This window comes from Erinaceus europaeus, chromosome 11 (assembly GCF_950295315.1).
Source record: "Erinaceus europaeus chromosome 11, mEriEur2.1, whole genome shotgun sequence".
NCBI classification, from domain to species: domain Eukaryota; kingdom Metazoa; phylum Chordata; class Mammalia; order Eulipotyphla; family Erinaceidae; genus Erinaceus; species Erinaceus europaeus.
The window spans coordinates 54,097,947-54,121,899 of record NC_080172.1 but is presented as its reverse complement, the minus strand read 5'-3'; the positions used below and the strand labels follow the sequence as shown (position 1 = coordinate 54,121,899).

Below are 23,953 nucleotides of genomic sequence, written 5' to 3'. Positions count from 1 at the left end.
AAATAAATAAATAAATAAATAAATAATGGAGGCAGCAAGGCTCTCTTTTCCTTGTTACTTTGGAGCTTCTTTCCGGACTTCTGAGCTCTCTGGTCACGGTGAAAATGGAAATCTCCGGTCTGGATTTCCAACCTGCGCCCCATCCTCTCTCGGGCTTCCTGAACAGGAGTGACCCCGGTCCTGGGAAGTGCAGACAGTTCGGTTCTGGGATCCGCTTCCAGGCTGGGGCACTGTCGTCAGGCACCAGAACTCGAACCACATCCAAAACCAGGAGCGTCTCTACCAGCCCACCCAGGAGGGGACGGGGACCCCAGGCCGTCCCGGCAGTGAGTGAGGGCAAAGCGACCCGGCGGCCGCCGCTTAGGATCACTCGGCTCTTGGCGCCAAAAACCGCGGGCAGGCCCCGCCCCTGCCGGAACTACATAGGCGTAGCGGCACCCTCCGCCTCGTCAAGTAGTCCTCCCGGGGCCGTCGTGGAAACTAGCTTTTCCCCATCAAAAAACTGCTGGTTGCTAGAAAAAAACGGTCGGGGACGCATCCCCTTTCTACTCGACTGAAAATGTGGGCTTTCCCGTTCTTTTTTCTCCGCAGATTCCTCCGCCAGAAACCAAACCCGCCGCGTCTTCGCTTCCGGGTCCGCCATTTTGTCGCCTCCATTTCTCCACGAGGGGGGGTTAAGGCCCCCCAAATATGTATTTAGATGCGAAGGCCAAAAAGTCACCGGCACTGACGGGGCATCTTAACTAGGGAAGGGAACGGGACCAAACTGGCGGGCTCGGTGGACGCGCAGCCGGCGGCGCCCCGGACGAGGAGGTGAGGGGGGAAGCACGAGCCGCGCGGACTCGGGGGCGTCGGGGTGAGCGCGGCGGTGAAGCGCAGCTCGGCCCCGGCCTCCTCGGAGCGGACAGCGCGGCACCTGGGCTCCCGAGCGGGGCAGCTCGGGGAGGGGGACGAGGAGGAAGGGGATGCTGCCGGGAGGAAGGGGAGGGGACTGGGAGGAGGTGAAGTCGGGGGTGGGTGGAAGACCTGGGGCTGGGGAGCCGGCCGAGGGGAGCCGATGCCGCCGCGGTGGCCGCCAGGGGGCAGTGCGGGGCGGGCGCGCGGGGCCTCCAGCTGCTGCGCGGCGCGCGAGGGGCTTGGCAGCGCCAGCTTCTGAGTTTACTTCCCCGGCATCGCCTGTGCCAGAGCCACGCTCTGGTTCTCTCTTTCTCTTACCGACATGTTAACAAGTGGAGTTTGGCGGTACAGGGGAATAAGAGTTGGGCTCCCAAGCGTGAGGTTCCTGGCATCGCATATGCCAGAGTGAAGCCCTTGCTTGTTTGTTCTCTCCTCTCTCTGTCATAAATGAAAGACATTTATCAAAACCGTGTGGGGCTGGCGAAATGCACCACTTGGATAACTCGCTTATGCGTACAAAGGTTCAAGCCCGGCCCCCCCTCTGCTGTAGATCACTCTTTCTTTTTTAAAAAATATTTTTATTACCTTTATTTATTGATTGGATAGGACAGCCAGAGATCAAGAGGGGGGAGAGAGACAAGAGAGACACCTGCAGCCCTGTTACACCACTCGTGAAGTTTTCCCCCTGCATGTGGGGACCAGGGGCTTGAACCTGGGTCCTTGTGCACTGTAATGTGTGCACTTAACCAGGTGCACCACCACCTGGTCCCTCTCTTTGTGTTTTCTAGTGGATAGAGGCAGAAATTGAGAGGGGAGGAGCAGGTAGAGAGGGAAAGAGAGAGACACCTGCAGCCCTGTGTCACCACTCGTGACGCTTTCCTCCTGCAGGTGGGGACCAGAGGCTTGAACCCAGGTCCTTGCACACTGTAATGTGAGCGCTTAACCAGGTGCGCCACCTCCTTGCTGTGGTTGCTTACACCCTCACCCATGGCCTCTGACTCTGTCTAAAGCACACTTAATCCTTAAAAAAAAAAAAAAAAAAGGTGGGGGAGGCGTGTGGAAAAAGTTTAGAGGACTCTTACTTATTTTAAAATCTTGAGTAGACAAACTGAGAGGGAGAGAGACACCTGCAGCACTGCTTTACCTCCTGCAGGTGTGGGGCAGGGTTTTGAGCCAGGGGTCCTTGCACATTGGTAACGGGAACACTCCTCCTATCTGGTGAACCACTAGCTGGCCTCCAAGTTCTTCTATCCCAGTTCCTCAGAGAATTTGTTTAGTCGCACAGATTGCTCAAGTTGGCAGAGATCATTCCTTTTCTCTTTCCATTCCCCAGATGATTTGCTCCTAGACACCTGTTGAAGGGGCTTTCTATAGTAGCTGAGGAAAAACTCCACTGATAAAGCATTGGACTAGGCATGCCCGTGGTTTCTCTTTGATCTGGCATCATGTGTTCACTCTCTCCAGTCTGCCTCCCAAAAAACATAGGTGGGGGTCGGGTGGTAGGTAGAGCACCAGGTTAAGCACACATGGTGCAAAGCGCAAGGACCCCCGGCTCCCCACCTGCAGGGGGGTCGCTTCACAGGCGGTGAAGCAGGTCTGCAGGTGTCTGTCTTTCTCTCCCCCTCTCTGTCTTCCCCTCCTCTCTCCATGTCTCTCTGTCCTATCCAACAACAACAATGAATAAAGATAGCCTCCAGGAGCAATGGATTCATAGTGTAGGCTCCAAGCCCCTGTGATAACCCTGGAGGCAAAAAAAAAAAGAAGAAGAAAAGGAGGAGGAGGAGGAGAAGAAGAAAGATTTGTGTGTGTGTGTGTGTGTGTGTGTGTGTGTGTGTGTGTGTGAGAGTGAGAGAGAGAACTAGAACACCACTCTGCCACATGTGATGCTGGTAATCTAATTCAGAACTACATGTTTGAGAGTGTTTTTCCAGGGCTGTATAAATAGGCTGCCTTTTTAGGGCAGGGAATAAGCTTCATGAGTGATAAAGCAGTGTTGCAAGTGTCTCGCTCTCTCTCTTTCTCTTCACCCCCCGCATCCCCACTCCCCTCTCAATTTCTCTCTGTCCTACCAAATAAAAAGAAATAAAAATGTATGTATTGAGTCAGGGAGAGCTCAAAAGACTTTTTTTTTTTAATATTTATTTTCCTTTTTTGTTGCTCTTGTTTTTATCATTGTTGTGGTTGTTATTGTTGTTATTGATGTTGTTGTTGCCAGATAGGACAGAGAAAAATGGAGAAAAGAGAGGAAGAAAGAGATGGTGATAGAAAGACATCTGCAGATTGCCGCTTGTGAAGCGACCCCCTTCTGGTGGGGAGCTGGGGGCTCCAACTGGGATCCTTACGCCAGTGCTCTTAGCCTGCTGCCCTACAGCCCAACTCCATCAAAAGACTTTTGTGTCTGAGGCTTTGAGGTCCCAGGTTCAGTGCCCATCACCACCATTAGCCAGAGCTCAGCAGCGTTCTGGTAGAAAAAAAAATTAATTGGGGATCGGGCGGTAGCGCAGCAGGTTAGGCGCCCGTGGCGCAAAGCGCAAGGACCCTCGGAAGGATCCCGGTTCGAGCTCCTAGTTCGAACCCCCCCGCTCCCCACCTGCAGGTAAGTCGCTTCACAAGCGGTGAAGCAGTTCTGCGGTTGTCTTTCTCTCCCCATCTCTGTCTTCCCCTCCTCTATTTCTCTCTGTCCTATCCAACAACGAACGACATCAACAATAACAATAATAACCACAACAAGGCTACAACAACAAGGGCAAAAAAGGGGGAAGAAATGGCCTCCAGGAGCAGTGGATTCATGGTATAGGCACTGAGCCCCAGCAATAACCCTGGAGGCAAAACAAAACAAAACTAATTGATATACACATGTGCATTTATTGATGCAACATTGGTCTATAGCATGTAGGTTTCGGGTCCATAGCGTCCTAAATTACTATCTGCATTTATGACATGTTTACCACTGAAAGGCTGATACCACCCACTACCGAGCATTGCTTATCTCTGGCTTATGGCAGTACAGGGGATTGAACCCGGGACTTTGGAGCTGCAGGCATGAGAGCCCCTTAACATAACCATTATGCTATTTATCCCCTTGGATTTTTTCATTATTGATTTAATAATGATCAACAAGACTGTGAGATAAGAAGGATATAATTCCACACAATTCCCACCAGCAGAGTTCTGTATCCCATCCCCTCCATTGGAAGTTTTCCTATTCTTTATCCCTCTGGGGGTATGGACCCAGGATCATTATGGCAGAAGGTGGAAGGTCTGGCTTCTATAATTGCTTCCCTACTTGACATGGGTGTTAGCAGGTGGATCCATACCCCCAGCATGTTGTCTTTCCCTAGTGGGGCAGGGCTCTGGGAAAATGGGGTTCCAGGACACAATGGTGGGCAGCCAGGGTAGTCAGGTTGGCATCATGGTAGCATCTGCATCTTAATGGCTGAAAAGCATTAAGATATAAATCAGAACAAATTATTTAAAAATCAGGAACCTAAAGGTAAGAATATAGCAGATGAGATTTGGGGTCTTGATGTTGGAAGAAGCTAGGAAGTCTATTTAGGCATATTCCAAGGAGCACATAGCTTTGGTAATTTTTGCCTCAGCCCAACAGATAACATTTCAGGTGGGCTAAAAGTATTGTCTCAGGAGATGGTGTCAGAGTTGAGAATAGGACAAAAAAGCTGGATCAGGGCAGAGAGTAGCTCCCAAATACAGGGAAAGTATATAAATACCATTAATTGTAAACCCCCTTGATCTAACCTAGGGCCCGTGTCTTTTCATATTTAGCGCAGGAGCTGTGTAACCTCTGCTTCCCTCTCATACCTTGTAGCCTCAGGTATAAGAGTCTATTTGCATAACTTATGCTATCTACCCCTGCCCCCCCTTCCTCATTTCTTCTTCTTCTTTTTTTTTTTTCACACCAGAGTACTGCTCAGCTCTGGCTTATGGTGGTGTTGAGATGTTGGAACCTCAGGCATGGAAGTTTTTTGCATAACTACTGTTTTCTCTCACAGGCTCTATTTGATAGCCTAGAAACATGATGATGCATTGCACGCTTTTTGAAAGTTATTTTTTAGGTTACTGAAAGTAAGGAAAGTATCCTTTAGGGCCTGAAACTTCATCAAATGGCTGACTATGTTAAATTAAATAGAAAGAACGTACCGAGGCCAGGTAGTGGTGCCTAGGTTAAGTGCACATAGTATAAAGTGCAAGGATTCCAGTTTGAGTCCCCGGCTCCCCACCTGGGGGAGGGGGGCGTTGCTTCACAAGTGGTGAAGCAAGTCTTCAGGTGTCTATCTTCCTCTCCCCTCTCAATTTCTCTCCGTCTTATCCAATAAATAAATAAATAAATAAGAAATGGCCACAGGAGAAGTGGATTCCTAGCATGGGCACTGAGCCCCAGCAAAAACCCTGGAGGCAAAAGGAAGGGAAAAAGGAAGAAAGAACCCTGTCAGGTAGTCATATTGAGAAGTAGCTTACATCTAAGTGCAAGAGGTCAAAAACATATTTATTTTACAGACCAAGTCCCTTGTGTTTGAGTTACGACTTCAGCTTCCTGCAAGTGTGTGTTCCTATGCATAAAGATGTCTTTGGTAGACTTGGGGAAGAAGTTGCTAGAAGCAGCAAGAAAAGGCCAAGATGATGAAGTGAGAACTTTGATGGCAAATGGTGCCCCTTTCACCACAGACTGGGTAAGCACAGAATTATTCCCAGCTTCTACAATTATCAGCCTGCCTCTTCAATGCTAAATACAATTTTATTTTCCTCAGTCCCTTTCTACGTCATCCTCCCTGCAATAGTTTTATTTTCTTTGTGTCATCTGAATATGTGGCTTCCTTTTGCTTTTAGTTTTTCAAGTGGAGTCTACTGTAGATATATAGGTGGTAATTGTAAGGTATTATATACTTGTAATTTTCTTTTTTTTTTAAGATCTTATTTACGTATTTATTTATTAATGAGAAAGATAGGAGGAGAGAGAAAGTCAGATATCACTCTGGCACATGTGCTGCCAGGGATTGAACTCGGACCTTATGCTTGAGAGTCCAATGCTTTATCCTGGACCACTGCTTGTAATTTTTTCTCTCTCTCTTTTTTTGGCCTCCAAGGTTATTGCTGGGGTTCAGTGGTGGCACTACGAATTCACTGCTCCTGAGGCCATTTTCCCCCTTATTTATTGGTTCGGACAGAGAGAAATTGAGAGAGGAGAAGAGCGGGAGAGAAAGAGAGAGACACCTGCAGACCTGTTTCACCACTTATAAAGTGACCCCCTGCTGGTTGGGAGCCTGGGACTCGAACATGGATCCTTGCACATTGTAACATGTGCACTCTTATCAGAAGCAACACCACCCAACTCCAGCATTGCCTAATTTTAATAATGTAGTGATTGTGACTCCTCTATCCTAGGTGGTTAATTTTAACTTTTGAGGCTAGCGGGTTCTTAGCATTTCATGAAAAGGGGAAATACACGCATACACACACACACACACACACAATTAGCACATTTATAAATATACCTTAAAAAGAGCAGTGTGAATTAAATCCAGTTAGGCAGAGAAGCTAAATATAGGGAGAACAAAGAATAAATGAAGGGAGCCAGGCAGTGGCACAACTGGTTAAGTGCACACACTGCAGTGCACAAGGACCCAAGTGTAAGCCCCTGGTCCCCACCTGCAGGGGGGAAGCTTCACAAGTGCTGAAGCAGGGCTGCAGGTGTCTTTCTCCCTATCTCCCCCTTACCTCTCAATTTCTCTCTCTGTCCAATAAAAAGTAAACAAAAACAAACAAAAGGAAGTTTTTTAAAAAAAGAATCAAGTAGGCTTAAAATAAAGAGCAAAACACACGGGAAAAGATCTTTGGCCAGGGAGTCGAGCGGTAGTGCAGCAGGTTAAGCACACGTGTAAGGATGCTGGTTCGAGCCCCGGCTCCCCACCTGCAGGGGAGTCGCTTCACAGGTGGTGAAGCAGATCTGTGGGTGTTTATCTTTCTCTCCCCTCTCTGTCTTCCCCTCTTCTTTCCATTTCTTTTTTTTGTTTTGTTTTATTGTTGTAGTTATTATTGTTGTTGTTATTGATGTTGTTGTTGTTGGATAGGACAGAGAGAAATGGAGAGAAGAAGGGAAGAGGGGGGGGAGAGAAAGACCTCTTCTCTCCATTTCTGTCTGTCCTATCGAACAACGATGATATCAATAACAACAACAATAACTACAACAATAAAAAACAAGGGCAACAAAAGGGAATAAATAAATAAACATAAAAAACCAACAACTTACAAGATTTATTTACTTTGGGTGGGAAGATAACATAGCACAGGGGTCGGGCAGTAGCGTAGTAGGTTAAGTGCACATGGCACAAAGCACTAGGACTAGTGTAAGGATCTCAGTTCGATCCCTGGCTCCCAACCTGCGGGGGCGGGGGCGCTTCACAAGCGATGAAGCAGGTCTCTACAGGTGTCTTTCTTTCCCCCTCTCTGTCTTCCCCATCTCTTGATTTCACTCTATCCATTTTTGTTCTCCTCTCCCTTCAGCTAAGATAGCAGAAGAGGTTATTTATTGTACACAGGTTACATTCAGCCACAAGGAGAACAGAACTAGTCCAGAATGTCAAGTCCAAGGCAGAAGAGCAAAAGGGACAGTGTTTTGGTGTGAGCAGTGAAGGTCACTGAAGATGGTCGCATAGGATCAAATGGTCCTGAGGTTCTGGATCCGCTGAAACAAGTTCTAGGCTGCCGCGCGGAAGTCCAGTTTGTACCAGCGCCTCTGGCCTCCGGCATCCCTACTCCTGCGGCTTCCATGGGTGCACAAGTCTACTTGGACCTCTGCCTCATGTTTCTTCTTTTGCGCTTCAGCCTGCGCATTCGCTTCTTCCTCCACTTGGCTCTCATCGTTCAAAGGGTTCTAGAAAGGTGGCGCTAAGGCCAAGCGATTTCTCTCTGTCCTATCCAGCAACAGCAGTAACAACAACAACAAAATGGAAAGAAAAATGGCCACCAGGAGCAGTGGATTCGTAGTGCAGGCACCAAGCCCCAGCGATAACCCTGGAGGCAAAAAAAAAAAAAAAGCCATATCACAATAAACTTTAATCCCTGAATCACCACCAGAGGGCCCAGGTTCACTCCTCAACATCATCACAAACTAGAACTGAACAGTGCTCTAGTTAAAAAAAAAGGGGGGGCAACAAGGGCAACAAAAGGGAATAAATAAATAAAAATAAATATAAAAAAAAGGGGGGAGTCGGCCTGTAGCACAGCTGGTTAAGCGCAGGTGGCGCAAAGCACAAGGACCGGCATAAGGATCCCGGTTCGAACCCCGGCTCCCCACCTGCAGGGGAGTCGCTTCACAGGCGGTGAAGCAGGTCTGCAGGTGTCTGTCTTTCTCTCCTCCTCTCTGTCTTCCCCTCCTCTCTCCATTTCTCTCTGTCCTATCCAACAACGACGACAACAACAATAATAACTACAACAATAAAACAACAAGGGCAACAAAAGGGAATGAATAAATAAATAAAATATTTAAAAAGGGGGGGGCGGCTAGGTGGTAGCACAGTGGGTTAAGCACACATGGCGCGAAGTGCAAGGACTGGCATAAGAGTCTGGGTAGGAACCCTTAGCTCCCCACCTGAAGGGGTGTCACTTCATAAGCAGTGAAACAGGTCTGGAGGTGTCTGTCTTTCTCTCTTCCTCTCTGTCTTCCCCTCTCGACTTCTCTCTCTCCTGTCCAACAACAGCAGCTATAACAACAATAAGAACCACAACAAAGGGCAACAAAATTGGAAAAGTAGCCTCCAGGAGCAGTGGATTTGTAGTGCTGGCACTGAGCCCCAGTGAAAACCCTGGAGGCAAAAAAAAAAAAAAGATTTACTTCTTGAGATGGCTTAGTACTTTCACTTCAGTTTTGCTTTACTTTAATGTGGCAACAGATTTAAATATATATATTTGCTCCAGGGTTATCGCTGGGGCTCTGTGCCTGTACTACGAATCCACTGCTCCTGGAGGCCATTTTTTCCCCTTTGTTGCCCTTGTTGTTTATCATTGTTGTTATTATTTTTATTGCTTTCATTGAATAGGACAGAGAGAAATGGAGAGAGGAGGGGAAGACAGAGAGAGGGAGAGAAAGATAGACACCTGCAGACCTGCTTCACCGCTTGTGAGGCAACCTCCCTGCAGGTGGGGAGCCTGGGGCTCGAAACGGGATCCTTATACCAGTCCTTGTGCTTTGCACCATGTGCGCTTAACCCACTGCGCTACCGCCTGGATCCCATAGTTTTGTTTTTTAATATATTTTATTTATTTTGGAAAGAAAAGTTGAGAGGGAAGGAGAAGATAGATACCTGCAACTGCTTCACTACTTATGAGGCTTTGGTCCTACAGGTAGAGACGGGCTTGAACCTGGGTCCTTACACACTGACGTGTGCACTCAACCAGCTGCACTATACCATGCCCCAGATTTTTTTTTCAGAAAATTTTTTTTAAATTAATTAATTAATTTATTTATTTATTGGATAGAAACAGCCAGAGGGAACAGGATGATAAAAAGGAGAGAGACAGAGAGACACCTGCAGCCCTGCTTCACCACTTGCAAAGCTTTCCCCCTACAGGTGGGGACTGGGGCTGGAACCTGGGTCCTTGTGCATGTGTGTACTCAACCAGGTGCGCCACCACCGGGCTCCAGGAATTTTAATTTTATTTGGGAAAATAGAGAACATTCACACATAGGACATGAGAGAGAAAGAAGAAGGGAGATAGAGAATAGCAGAGCTAGTACTCACATAACGACCTGACAGAGCCCAAGCCATGCCCACAGGTCTCCCTTTTTTTTAAAACAAATATTTTTTTAAAATATTTATTTATTCCCTTTTGTTGCCCTTGTTGTTTTCTTTTTTTAAAAAATATTTATTTTCCCTTTTGTTGCCCTTGTTCTTTATTGTTATTATTGTTGTTGTTATTGATGTCGTTATTAGATAGGACAGAGAGAAATGAAGAGAGGAGGGGAAGACAGAAAGAGGGAGAGAAAGATAGACACCTGCAGACCTGCTTCACCACTTGTGAAGTGACTCACCTGCAGGTGGGGAGCCAGGGGCTCGAACCGGGATCTTTACACAGGCCCTTGTGCTTTGCGCCACATGCGCTTAACCCTCTGCACTACCACCCGACTCCCTGTTGACTTCTTATTGTAGTTATTGTTGTTATTGATGTCATCATTGTTGGATAGGACAGAAAGAAATGGAGAGAGGAGGGGAAGACAGAGATGAGAGAAAGATAGACACCTGTAGACCTGCTTCACTGCCTGTGAAGCGACTCCCCTGCAGGTGGGGAGCCGGGGGCTCGAACTGGATCTTTATGCTGGTCCTTGAGCTTTGTGCCACATGCACTTAGCCTGCTGCACTACCGCTGGACTCCCACAGGTCTCCCTTTTAACACCACGCCCCGACTCCACCTTTCTAAGCCACACTCCCATTTTCTGGATGGTACCCTCCCATTTTCTGGATGGTACCCTCTAGGTACCTCCTGTCCCTCAACATTTCCCCCTCTAGGAGTATGGACTCAAAATTCTTTTTTGGATGTCGAAAGAAAGGGTTTTGTGCTTCTGTAGCTGCTTCCTGCTGACGAGGGCACTTGCCTGGTCGAGCAATACTCCTAGACAGACCTGTTCTGTCCCTAATATTTCCCTAGTAGGGTAGGGCCACGGAGACATGAGGTTCTTGGACACTTCACCATGTGGTCATCTGTGCAGGGAGGTCAGGGTGGGGTCATGGCAGCATCTCGGAAATGATATATGATGACCTGGAAAAAGCTGGGTTTTTTGTTTTGTTTTGGTAGTTAGAAGAGTGGAGCATGGGGAATCGGGCAGTAGCGCAGCGGGTTAAATGCAGGTGGCGCAAAGAACAAGGATTGGTATAAGGATCCCAGTTCGAGCCCCCAGCTCCCCACCTACAGAGAGTCGCTTCACAGGCGGTGAAGCAGGTCTGCAGGTGTCTATCTTTCTCTCCTCCTCTCTGTCTTCCCCTCCTCTTCATTTCTGTCTGTCCTATCCAACAACAATGACATCAATAATGGGCCTTCATACTTTGTCCCTTTTGGGACAACCCTTCATACAACCCTTTTGGCTGATTATTAATTTTTAAAAAGATTTTTTTGCTTCTTTTTTTAAAATAAATTTTATTTAATTATTTTCCCTTTTGTTGCCCTTTTTGTCATAGTTATTATTGTTGTTGTTATTTATGTCGTTGTTAGATAGGACAGAGAGAAATGGAGAGAAGAGGGGAAACAGAGAGGGAGAGAGAAAGATAGACATCTGCAGACCAGCTTCACCGCCTGTGAAGGGACTCCTCTGTAGGTGGGGAGACAGGGCCTCGAACTGGGATCCTTACACCAGTACTTGCACTTTGTACCACTTGTGCTTAACTCACTGCGCTACCTCCAGACCCCCAAAAAGATATTTTTTAATAAAGATGGGGGGTGAGTGTGGGAGATAATGAGATGGAAAAAAAAGAGAGATCAGCAGCACTGTTTCACCTTTCATGGGGCTTGGCCCTTCAAGTGGGGTCTTAATTTTTTTTTTAATTATTTTTATTTTATTTTTATTTGTTTATTTTCCTTTTTGTTGCCCCTGTTGCTTTTATCATTGCTGTGGTTATTGTTGTTGTTGTTATTGATGTCATTGCTGGATAGGACAGAGAGAAATGGAGAGAGATGGGGGAAGATAGAGAGGGAGAGAAAGATAGACATCTGCAGACCTGCTTCATCGTCTATGAAGTGACCACCCTGCAGGTGGGGAGCCGGGGGCTCGAACTGGGATCCTTGCACTTTGCACCATGTGTGCTTAACTCACTGCACTACCACCTGCCCCCCCCTTTTTTTTTTACCAGAGTTCTGTAGATTAAACGTGTGAATTTTGGTGTCCCAGGCATGAAAGTAATTTTGCACAACTATGCTATCTTCCCAACCCTAAATTTCAATTCTAACCAATTAATTTTGTATACTAAATTCCACATGTAACTATTCTAGCCTCTTCTTTTTTCCTAAAAATAGTTTTGAACATACATATCCTTTCCTTTACCTCCTGACTATTAAAAGGTTATTTTAGGTGGTCTGGGAGGTGGCGCAGTGGTAAAGCTTTGGACTCTCAAGCATGAGGTCCTGAGTTCGATCCCCGGCAGCACATGTGCCAGAGTGATATCTGGTTCTTTCTCTCTCCTCCTATCTTTTTCAAAATAAAAAAAAATTTTTTTTAAAAAAAAGGTTATTTTAGGACCAGGCAGTAGCACACCTGTTAAGTGCATACATCAGACTGCAGATTGCAGTCTCAGGACCTAGGCTCAAGACTCCAGCCCCTACCTGTAGGGAGGAAGCTTTACAAGCAGTAAAGCAGTGCTATAGGTTTCTTTATGTTGTTGTAATTTTTTTTTAGTAAAAAGGAAACATTGACAATACCATAGGATAAGAGGGGTATAACTCCACACAATTCCCACCACTAGAACTACATATCCCATCCCCTCCCCTGCTAGCTTTCCTATTCTTTTTTTTTTTTAATTTATTTCTTTATTGGGGAATTAATGTTTTACATTCAATAGTAAATATAATAGTTTGTACATGCATAACATTCCCCAGTTTCCCATTTAACAATAGCTTTCCTATTCTTTATCCCTCTGGGAGCATGGACCCAAGGTCATTGTGGGGATGCAGAAGGTGGAAGGTCTGGCTTCTGTAATTGCTTCCCCGCTGAACATGGGCTTTGGTAGGTTGATCCATACTCCCAGCCTGCCTCTCTCTTTCCCTAGCGGGGAAGGGCTCTGGGGAAGCGGAGCTCCAGGACACATTGGTGGGGTTGTCTGTCCAGGGAAGTCTGGTTGCCATCATGCTGGTATCTGGAACCTGGTGGCTGAAAAGAGTTAACCTACAAAGCCAAACAAATTGTTGACCAATTATAGGTTTCTTTTAAATATATTTTTATTACTGGATAGACACACAAAGAAATTAAAAGGGAGAAGATAGAGATGGAAAGAGACAGAAGCTCATGCAGCTCTTTTCACCACTGCTGAAGTTCCCCTGCAGGTGGGAACCAGGAGCTTGAACCAGGTGAGCCAGCGCAAGGCCCCTTCCTATAGGTCTCTATTTCTCCACACTGATAAATTTCTTCCTGTCTAAAATAAATACAATTTTATTTTAAATCTTGCTTAAAATCGTGTGGTCTGGGGGGGAGGGAGGCGGGAAAAATAATTGTATCCTCTGCAATCTTTTAAAAAATATTTATTCCCTTTTGTTGCCCTTGTTGTTTTATTGTTGTTATTATTGTTGTTATTGATATTGTCATTGTTGGATAGGACAGAGAAATGAGAGGAGGAGAGAAAGACACCTGCAGACCTGCTTCACCACCTGTGAAGCGACCCCCTTACAGGTGGGGAACCAGGGGCTAGCACCAGGATCCTTACTCTAGTCCTTGTGCTTTGCACCACGTGCTCTTAACCTGCTGCGCTACCTCGCAACTCCCTCCCCCACCCTTTATTTTTATCTTCATGAGAAAGATAGGAAGAGAGAGAGAGAGAGAAAGAACCAGACATCACTTTATGTGCTGCCTGGAATTGAACACCGGACCTCATACTTGAGAGTCCAGTGTTTTAGCCACTTTGCCACCTCCCAGACCACACTCCTCTGTAGTCTTTTTTTTTTTTTTTTTTTTTTAATATTTAAGGAGTGAGGGTTGCTTGGTAGTGCAGTGGGTTAAGCGCACATGGCACCAAGCTCAAGGGCCAGCATAAGAATCCGGGTTCAGGGAGTCGGGTGGTAGCACAGCAGGTTAAGTGCACGTGGTGCAAAGCACAAGGACCAGCTTAACGATCCCGGTTCGAGCCCCCGGCTCCCCACCTGCAGGAGAGTCACTTCACAGGCGGTGAAGCACGTCTGAAGGTGTCTATCTTTCTCTCCCCTTCCCCTTCTCTCTGTCTTCCCCTTCTCTCTCCATTTCTCTCTGTCCTATCCAACAATGATGACATAACAACAGTAATAACTACAACAATTAAAAAACAACAAGGGCAACAAAAGGGAATAAATAAATAAATATTTTTAAAAAATACCATAGAATTTAAATCTCAGGAGTCGGGCGGTTACACAGTGGGTTAATTGCACATGGCACAAAGCACAAGGACCAGCTTAACGACCCCGGTTCGAGCCCCCAGCTTCCCACTTGCTGGGGAAGTCACTTCACAGACAGTGAAGCAGGTCTGCAGGTGTCTGTCTTTCTCTTCCCCCTCTGTCTTCCCCTCCTCTCTCCATTTCTCTCTGTCCTATGCAACAACAACGACATCAACATCAACAATAACTACAACAAAACAGCAAGGGCAACAAAAGGGAAAATAAATAATAATAAATTTTTTTTTAAAAATTTAATTCTCGGGAGTTGGGTGGTAGCACAGCAGGTTAAGCACACGTGGTACAAAGTGCAAGGACCAGCATAAGGATCCTGGTTCGAGTCCCCAGCTTCCCACCTGCAGGGGGAGTCGCTTCACAGGCAGTGAAGCAGGTCTGCAGGTGTCTGTCTTTCTCTCCTCCTCTCTGTCTTCCCCTCCTCTCTACATTTCTCTTTGTCCATTCCAACAACAATGACATCAATAACAACAACAGTAACTGCAACAATAAAAAAACAAGGGCAACAAAAGGGAGTATTTAAAAAAAAAGAGTTTTAATCTCATAGGATGGGTGGGGTAAGGGGAATAACAATGATTATGCAAAAGATCTTTATTAATGAGAAAAATAGGAGAAAGAACCAGGCATCACCCTGGTACATGTGCTGGTGGGGATTGAACTCAGGACCTCATGCTTTAGAGTCCGATGCTTTATCCACTGCGCCACCTCCCGGACCACCCCCCCCTTCTTCTCTATATATCTTTCATTAACATAAAAGAAAATATATTTGGAAAAAAAAGATATGTGCATAGTTGATATTCAACAAGTGTTCTTTTCCCACAGCTTGGAACATCTCCCCTCCACCTTGCTGCCCAATATGGTCATTATTCCACAGCTGAAGTGCTCCTTCGAGCAGGTGTTAGCAGAGATGCCCGGACCAAAGTAGACAGGACCCCTTTGCACATGGCTGCAGCTGACGGTCACGTACATATTGTGGAATTGCTTGTCAGGGTAAGCAAGGCTACTGGATGGTTTTTAATGTGAAAGAGAGAGAGGGTGGGGGTAGATAGCATAATGGTGATGCAAAGAAACTCTCATGCCTGCGGGGCCCCAAAAGTCCCAGCTTCAGTCCCCCACACCACCATAAGCCAGAGCTGAACAGTGCTCTGGTTAAAGGAGAGTGAGAGAAGGAGGAAGAGAAGGAAGGAAGGAAGAACATTCCCTTTCCTGTTTTCCAACCACCTATTTGAGTGGGTGTAGGAAACTTGCTTTGGGAAACTTGAATTTCACACATTTATGGCATTGAGTTAGACTCCTTTCAGGAGTCATCAATGCAATGAGGATTTTGTTTTCTAATCTTTTAAAGGTTAAACAGACTTTATTTATTTTTCTCCATTCCATTTCTGCAGGTGTTCTCTGCACTTTAGCCTAATTTTTAGGCACTCAGCTCTCTGTTAATAAATGCAACAAAAATCTGTTCTTTTCCTTTCCCTCTCCCATCTGTTATAATTTCCCACTGATGTCCTTAGAAGACCCACTCATTGAAAGCATTGTTCTGTCAGCATTCAGAGAATTTGAGAAATGTTTTCACTTTGATATTTCTTAGACATGATCTAAATTTGAATATATTCAGTCTCTATGGAAATTCGTTGTGTTTGGTAATGGGATCCTGCACCTGTGCAACTATAACCAGTGTCAGTTTGAAAAAATTACTTTTCTGTGACAGAATGGAGCAGATGTGAATGCCAAAGACATGCTGAAGATGACAGCTTTGCACTGGGCTACAGAGCATCACCATCGAGATGTTGTAGAGCTGCTTATCAGATACGGAGCTGATGTCCATGCTTTCAGCAAGTTTGATAAATCTGCCTTTGATATAGCCCTGGAGAAAAACAATGCTGACATCCTGGTCATCCTTCAGGTCTGCCTTTATATCCCTGAGAGTATACTTTAAGTGAAAAGGAGAAGTTTTTAAAATACTTTATTTGTTTTATTGAGGGGATGTGGGGGAGGCACACACACGCTAGAGCACTGCTGAGCTCTGGCTTGCTAGTGAAGGTTTCATGCCATGTCTGGCAGGCAGTGTTGCTAATCTCATCAAAAGTGTCATTTTCGAGTCGGCGCTCGCCGGGGGAAACCAGAGCTGGGGCCGGGAGTGGGTGGGAGGAAGCCGAGTGGGGCGGGGGTGAAGGGAAGGAGCGCGGGGGGCGGGGAGGGGCAGATAAAAAAAATAAAATTTAAAAAAAAAAGTGTCATTTTCAGAGGCAGGGCGGTGGCACACCTGGTTAAATGCACATATAACCAAGTGCAGGACCTGGGTTCAAGCCCTCGCTCCCCATCTATAGAGGATCCACTTGATGAACAGTGAAGCAGGTCTGCAAATGTCTATTTTTCTCACCCTCTTTCTCTCCCCATCTTCTCTCAATTTCTCTCTATCCTATCTAATAACAATTTTTTTAAAAAAGAACATCAACAAAAGGGGGGCGGGTAATGGTTGCTGGGAGCACTAGATTCGTAGTTCTCACATCAAGCCCCAGCAGTAATCCTGGTGGCAATAAAAAGTGACATTTTCACTGTGCTTAGTGCCATTCTGCTTCTACCTCTTGGTGATTCCTTGAGGACTTTAGTGATGAGTGCAAAGGAATGAGGCACCACCTCAGCCTGGACCAGTCTATCCTGAATGTCAGTTTCCTGTAATCCTCAGACCCTTCCAATCACCTTGGCAGCATCCTCACCAAACTTTTTTGGAGACAGACCAAGAGACCCAATTTTGGGCGCCAGGGCAGATGTAGCATCAGCTTCCCACTAGTGCACCTTAGATACACAAAGTTGATCATATGTTCCCTCCATGAATGTTCACTTTCTTTTTTGCCTCCGGGGTTATCACTGGGGTTCAGTGCCTGCACTATAAATCCACTGCTGCTGGAGGCCATTGCCCCCATTTTATTGCCCTTTTTGTTGTTAGTTATTGTTGCCATTGCTGTTGTTGTTGGCTAGGAAAAAGAGAAATCAAGAGAGGAAAGGAAGGCAGAGAGGAAGAGAGAAAGATAGACAACTGCAGACCTGCTTCACCAATTGCAAATTGACCCCCTGCAGGTAGGGAGCTGGGGGCTTGAACCAGGATCCTTATTCTGGTCCTTGTGCTTTGTGCCATGTGTACTTAACCCACTGCACTACTGCCCAGATCCCTCACTTTTTAAATAGACTTGATTTGGGGCTGGGTGGTGGTGCACCTGGTTGAATGCACGTGTTTCACTGCTCAAGGTCCCAGGTTCGAGCCCAGCCCCCACTTGCAAGGTGGAAACTTCTCAAGTGATGAAGCAGTGTTGCAGGTGTCTCTGTCTTTCCCACTCTCTGTCCTCCCCCTTCCCTCTTGAGTTCTGGCTGTCTATCCAATAAATAAAATAATTAAAGAAAATTAAAAAACATAAAAAATAAATAGACTTGATCTGAATCAACATTAAAATCCTATATTTTGGGGGATCGGGCGGGTGGTAGCACAGCAGGTTAAGCTCACGTGGCACAAAGTGCAAGGACCGGCATAAGGATCCTGGTTCGAGCCCCCGGCTCTCCACCTGCAGGGGAGTCGCTTCACAGGCAGTGAAACAGGTCTGCAAGTGCCTCCTTTTCTCTCCCCCTCTCTGTCTTCCCCTCCTCTCTCCATCAACAACAAGAATAATAACCACAACAAGGGCAACAAAAGGAGGAATAAATGGCCTCTGGGAGCAGTGGGTTCATGGTGCAGGCACTGAGCCCCAGCAATAACCCTGGAGGCAAAATAAATAAATAAATAAATCCTGTATTTTTTTCTGTATGTACACCAAGTAATGTGAGAAAGCATGCAGCTCTAAAGCATATTGTCATAAGAAAACCATCTCATAATTTAAAAATGAGCTGAAGGTGCCTCGTTAGTAGGTAGTGCATCTGTCTCATAAAAATGAGCTGAGGTGGTTTAACCTGAATAGGACATGACCCTTCCCTTGTAGTGTTTATAGCTTGAAAAAGGGAAAGACAAGAAATGAAGTATTATAAGTCTACAGTGAAAATCACATAGCAAGTTTTTCAGGAGCACAGAAGAGGCAATACTAATGATGCTAAGACAAGGACTCAGCAAGGATTAAGGGGGTCAGTGAAAGCTGAACTAGTGTAGAGTAGGCAGAGAAGTGAAAACATGATAATCTACGTTAGAACAGAGCAAATAGAAGCAGCCTGGGAGGTGATGCTGTAGATACAGTTTTGGACATTCAGACATGAGGTTTTGAATTTGATCCACTCTGGTTCCCCCAACTCTTCTCATAAATAAATAAATAAATATTTAAATAAAAAGAGTTAATTGGAGGTATAGAGCTATGAAAAAGAATGGATGCTGGGCTCAGGTGGTGACGCACCTGCTTAAGCGCACACATCACAGTGCACCAGGTCCTAGGTTCAAATGCCTGGTCCCACCTGCAGGGAAAATGCTTCATGGCTGGTGAAAAAGGCCTTCAGGTGTCTGTCTCTGCTCTCTATCTCCCTCTCCCCTCACAGTTTCTCTCTGTTTCTATCCAAGTGCCACTTCCTAGATCACTCCAATAATAAGTAAAAACTATTTTAAAAAATGTATGGATTTGGGAGTCGGGCGGTAGCGCAGCAGGTTAAGTGCACATGGTGCGAAGCACAAGGACCAGCGTAAGGATCCCGGTTTGAGCCCCCCGGATTTCCACCTGCAGGAGGGTCGCTTCACAAGCGGTGAAGCACATCTGCAGGTGTCTGTTTTTCTCTCCTTCTGTCTCCCCTCCTCTGTCGACTTCTCTCTGTCCTATCCAATGACAACAATGACAATAATAACGACAACAAGGGCAACAAAATGGAAATAATGGCCTCTAGGAGCAGTGGATTCTTAGTGCGGGCACCGAGCCCCAGCAATAACCCTGGAGGCAAAAATAAAATAAAATAATTCTTTGTTTACTTATTAATGAGAAGGATAGGAGGAGAAAGAGAAAGAACCAGACATCACTCTGGTACATGTGCTGCCAGGGACTGAACACTTCTTTTTAAATTTATTTACTTATTGAAAAGAGACAGCCAGAAATGGAGAGGGAAGGGGGTGATAGAGAGACAGAGAGACACCTGCAGCCCTGCTTCACCACTCATGAAGCTTTCCACCTGCAGATGGGGACCAGGGGCTTGAACCCATGTCCTTGTGCACTGTAATGTGAGTACTTAAACAGATGCGCTACCGCCTGACCCCGGGACTGAACACTTCTGAAACTGAAAAAAAAAGAAAGAGAAATAAAGATAAGCATCTTTATACTGAAACTGTACAAATACTCCTGGAAGCGAAAGTGCAAGCATATGGAGCTAGGCTTTACAATCTGGCACTCATTTATTTTCTTGTTATATATATTCTCTCAGGAATATCTTCAGTGGTAGAATGGAACAAGTAGCTGGCCGAAACTCTGGAGAATATTGGTCTCTGTAGAATATCTCTAGGGACATTGGACTTGTGGATAATCGATCATAGAAAGTTAGTGTTGAAAATTAAGGGAGTCCGGCGGTAGCGCAGCGGGTTAAGCGCACGTGGCGCAAAGTGCAAGGACTGGTAAGGATCCCGGTTTGAGCCCCCAGCTCCCCATCGGCAGGGGGGTTGCTTCGCAAGCAGTGAAGCAGGTCTGCAGGTGTCTGTCTTTCTCTTCCCCTCCTCTCTCCATTTCTCTGTGTCCTATCCAATGACAACGACATCAATAACAACAATAAAACAAAAATAAATAAATAAAATAAAATAAATAAAATAACTACAACAATAAAACAAAAAATGGAATAAATATTTTTTTAAAAAAAGAAAAATTACTTTATCGACTATTCAGACCACCCACCTCATTTTTACAGATTAAAAAAAGTGAAGACAGGTTAAGTGAAATATCTGACATTTTTGCAAACAACCTAGTTTCTCTGTTGCCGTGGTCTTAAGGAGAAAAAAAAAAAACAGCAGTTATAATGAGAACTCTGAGCTCCCTGGGATATTGTGTGCAGAACTAGTTGTGCTTGACAGAGCATAGGGGCAGGGTAGCTGTTCAGTAACTACATAACTAAATCTAGTAAGTGTTTTGACTTTAAATACCTCGCTTTGTTGTGTAGGAAGCAATGCAGAATCAAGTGAATACTAATCTGGAGAGAGCCAATCCTGTAACTGTGGCTGCCCCATTCATCTTCACGTCAGGAGAAGTTGTCAACCTGGCCAGCCTTGTTTCTTCAGCCACCACCAAAACAACCTCAGGTAATATTTTTGAAAATATGATACTTTTTTAGACTTAAGCAGAATCCCATATTTTCCTATGAAATGAAAGTATTCTCTGACTGACTGATACCCACTCCTTTATTAAAATATTCCCCAAATTGAAATCTTACCCAGCTTTATACCTGGGTAAGAAGGTAGGAAGAAGGTAAGGGGAGGAAGTTTGTCTGCAGGAAGGGTGGTGAGGTGCTGTGATTTTGGGTAGGAGGAGAGGTTTGTCTGAGGTGGCTTCATTTCATCTAGATAGGTCACTGTGCCCATAGCTACATCCTGTTTTGAGAACCCAGAATCACAATGTCTATCTTGCCCTGGTTACATCTTTCTTTTCTTTTCTTTTTTTAAGATTTTATTTATTTATTAATGAGAAAAATAGGAGAGAGCGAAAGAATCAGATATCACTCTGGTACATGTTCTCCCAGGGACTGAACTCAGGATCTCTTACTTGAGAGTCCAATGCTTTATCCACTGTGCCACCTCCCAGACCACCCTGGTTACATCTTATTTTTGTGGCAGTCAGTTTCTTATTTGGGGGAGGTCTCTCAGGGAGATAGAGAGGGAAAGAGATAGAGACAACTACTGAGTAGGGGTAGTAAGCATAAAGGTTATACAAAGAGACTCTTATGCCTGAGGCTCTGACGTCCCAGGTTCAATCACCACCACCACCACCACCATATGTGAGAGCTGATCGGCGCTCTGGTTAAAAAAAGAGAGGAGAAGGAGTCGGGCAGTAGCGCAGCGGGCTAAGCACAGGTGGCAAGAAGTGGAAGCACCAGTGTAAGGATCCCGGTTCAAGCCCCAGGCTCCCCACCTGCAGGGGAGTCATTTCACAGGTTGTGAAGCAAGTCTTCAGGTGTCTTTCTCTCCCCCTCTCTGTCTTCCTCTCCTCTCTCAATTTTTCTCTGTCCTATCCAACAACTACGACATCAGTAACTACAACAATAAAACAACAAGGGCAACAAAAGGGAAAATAAATAAATATTTAAAAAAAGAGGGGAGTCAGGCAGTAGCACAGCAGGTTAAGCACACATGGTGCAAAGCCCAAGGACCCGCGTAAGGATCCCGGTTTGAACCCCCGCTTGCCACCTGTAGGGAAGTCGCTTCACAAGCAGTGAAGCAAGTCTGCAGGTGTCTATCTTTCTCTCCCCATCTTCCCTTCCTCTCTCCATTTCTCTCTGTCCTATCTAACAACGACATCAGTAACAACAACAATAATAACTATAGTGGTCCGGGAGGTGGCGCACTGGATAGGGCATTGGACTCTCAAGCGTGAGGTCCCGAGTTCAATCCCTGGCAGCACATGTACCAGAGTGATGTCTGGTTCTTTCTCTCTCTCCTATCATTTCTCATGAATAAATAAACAAAATAAAATAAATAGTAACTACAGCAACAATAAAAAAACAAGGGCAACAAAAGAAAATAAATAAATAAATAAATAAATAAATAAATATTAAAAAAGAAAAGAGATGGAGATGCCTGCCTTGCATTATTACTTCACTGCTCATGGAGCTTTCCACCTGTAGGTGAAGACTGGGGCTTGAACCCAATTCCTTGAACCAAGTCCTTGTACATGGTAATGTGTGTGCTCAGTCAGGTGTGCCATCACTTGGCTTATTCTCTCTCATTCTTATAATAAATTAATAAACATGTCTTTTAACTAATTAAAGTACTTAAACGGGAGTCAGGCGGTAGCGCAGCGGATTAAGCATAGGCGGCGCAAAGACCGAAGTAAGGATCCCGGTTTGAGCCCCCAGCTCCCCACCTGCAGGGGAGTCACTTCACAAGCAGTGAAGCAGGTCTGCAGGTGTCTTATCTTTCTCTCCCCCTCTCTGTCTTCCCCTCCTCTCTCCATTTCTCTCTGTCCTATCCAACAACAATGACAGCAATAACAACAACAATAATAACTACAACAATAAAAAACAAGGGCAGCAAAAGGGAATAAATAAATAAACAAAAAAACTACAAGGATCCCGGTTCGAGCCCCCGGCTCCCTACCTGCAGGGGAGTCACTTCACAGGTGGTGAAGCAGGTCTGCAGGTGTCTATCTTTCTCTCCCCCTTTCTGTCTCCCCTCCTCTCTCCATTTCTCTCTGTCCTATCCAACAACGAACAACATCAACAATGGTAATAATAATAGCCACAACGAGGCTATAACAACAAGGGCAACAAAAGGGGGACAAAATGGCCTCCAGGAGCTGTGGATTCATGGTGCAGGCACCGAGTCCAGCAATAACCCTGAAGGAAAAAAAAAAAAAAAAACCCAACAAGGGCAACAAAAAGGAAAATAAATAATAAGTAAAATATTAAAAAAAGAAATTAAAATAATTAAACAGATTACCATGTTAAAGAGGTATACCTGTTCAAAAATGAAAATATGAGGGTTCAGTGAAATAGCTCACTCAGATAGTGTGCTGCTTTGTCATGTGAGTGACATGACCCCACACTGAGTGAAGCTGTGGTGCTACAGTCTTATTCTCTCTCCTTGCCTTTCTGTTGCAGGAAGACAGAAAAGGAAGGAAGGGAAAGGAGGAGGGAGTGGAGGAAGGAGGAAAAAAACATATATGGGAGCAGGCAGGTGGCCCACCTGGTGGAGCACATGTTCTGCATTGTGCAAGAATCTGGATTTAAGCCTTTGGCCACCACGTGGTAGTGCCTGCAGAAGAGAAACTTCATGAGCAGTGGAGCTGTGCTGTAGAGGTCTCACCTATGTCTCTCTCTAGAGTAGGCTTGGGGAACCATTTTTCTGCCAATGTGATCACTTGGATATTTGTTTATTTTTAATTTTATTTATTTTTATTTTATTGGATAGAGACAAACCAACTGAGAGCGGGAAGGGAAGTAGGGAGAGGGAAAGAAGCACCTGCAGCCCTGCTTCACCACCTGTGAAGCTTTCCCCTGCAGGTGGGCACCGGGGGCTCGAACCCGGGTCCTCATGCATTGTAACATGGGGGCTCAACCAGGTATATCACCACCTGGACCCAGTTTATTGAATTTTGAGTCCCACCTGTAGTTGCCTTGGCGGAGCCAGACCAGATGATTCACAACAAGCCAGACAAGCCAAACACTCTCCAGCTAGAGGGAAGAAAAAGAAAAAAAAAAAGGTCCGGGAACAATGAAATTGTGCAGGCAACAAGCCCCAGCATATCACCACTAAGGAAAATAGTTCATAGTTTTAAGCAACAACAAAGCAGAACAAATGTAAGTAGTTGTTGGGGTACTGTTGACATAAAAAGTGTAATCATTTGCGTATAGTTTGTGTCTCAATTAATTTTATTACTCTTTTTACCAGAGCACTGCTCAGCTCTGGTTTGTGGTGGTACAGAAAATTGAACTGGGGGCTCGGAGTATGGATCGACCAGTCAACGCCCTTGTTCAGCAGGGAAGCAATTACAGAAGCCAGACCTTCCACTTTCTGCATCCCACAATGACCCTGGGTCCATACTCCCAGAGGGATAGAGAATGGGAAAGCTATCGGGGATGGGATACGGAGATCTGGTGGTGGGAATTATGTGGAGTTGTACCCCTCTTATCCTATGGTTTTGTTAATGTCTCCTTTTTTAAATAAATAAAAAGAATTTTTTAAAAAGAGAAAATTGAACCAGGGACCTCAGAACCTCAAGCATAAAGTTCTTCTTTTTTTTTTTTAATTTATTGATTTAATATGATCAACAAGAGG

The 23,953-nt window shown here is 45.4% G+C and overlaps 1 protein-coding gene across 4 annotated transcripts in view; it reads left to right on the top strand.

Moving 5' to 3' along the window:
* Window positions 1–551: 551 nt before the first annotated feature.
* Window positions 552–23,953, top strand: part of GABPB2 (GA binding protein transcription factor subunit beta 2) — a 73,509-nt gene continuing 50,107 nt past the window's right edge. For 2 of the 4 annotated variants that reach the window (XM_060201705.1, XM_060201706.1), the window contains exons 1-5: window positions 555–813; window positions 5,413–5,585; window positions 14,851–15,018; window positions 15,734–15,928; window positions 20,125–20,263. In XM_060201705.1, the coding sequence (XP_060057688.1) occupies window positions 5,478–5,585; window positions 14,851–15,018; window positions 15,734–15,928; window positions 20,125–20,263 (610 nt within the window). In that variant the 5' untranslated portion in view covers window positions 555–813; window positions 5,413–5,477. Of the gene's footprint in view, window positions 814–5,412; window positions 5,586–14,850; window positions 15,019–15,733; window positions 15,929–20,124; window positions 20,264–23,953 lie in introns of all 4 variants that reach the window. The other 2 variants (XM_060201707.1, XM_060201708.1) reach the window with 2 other exon arrangements.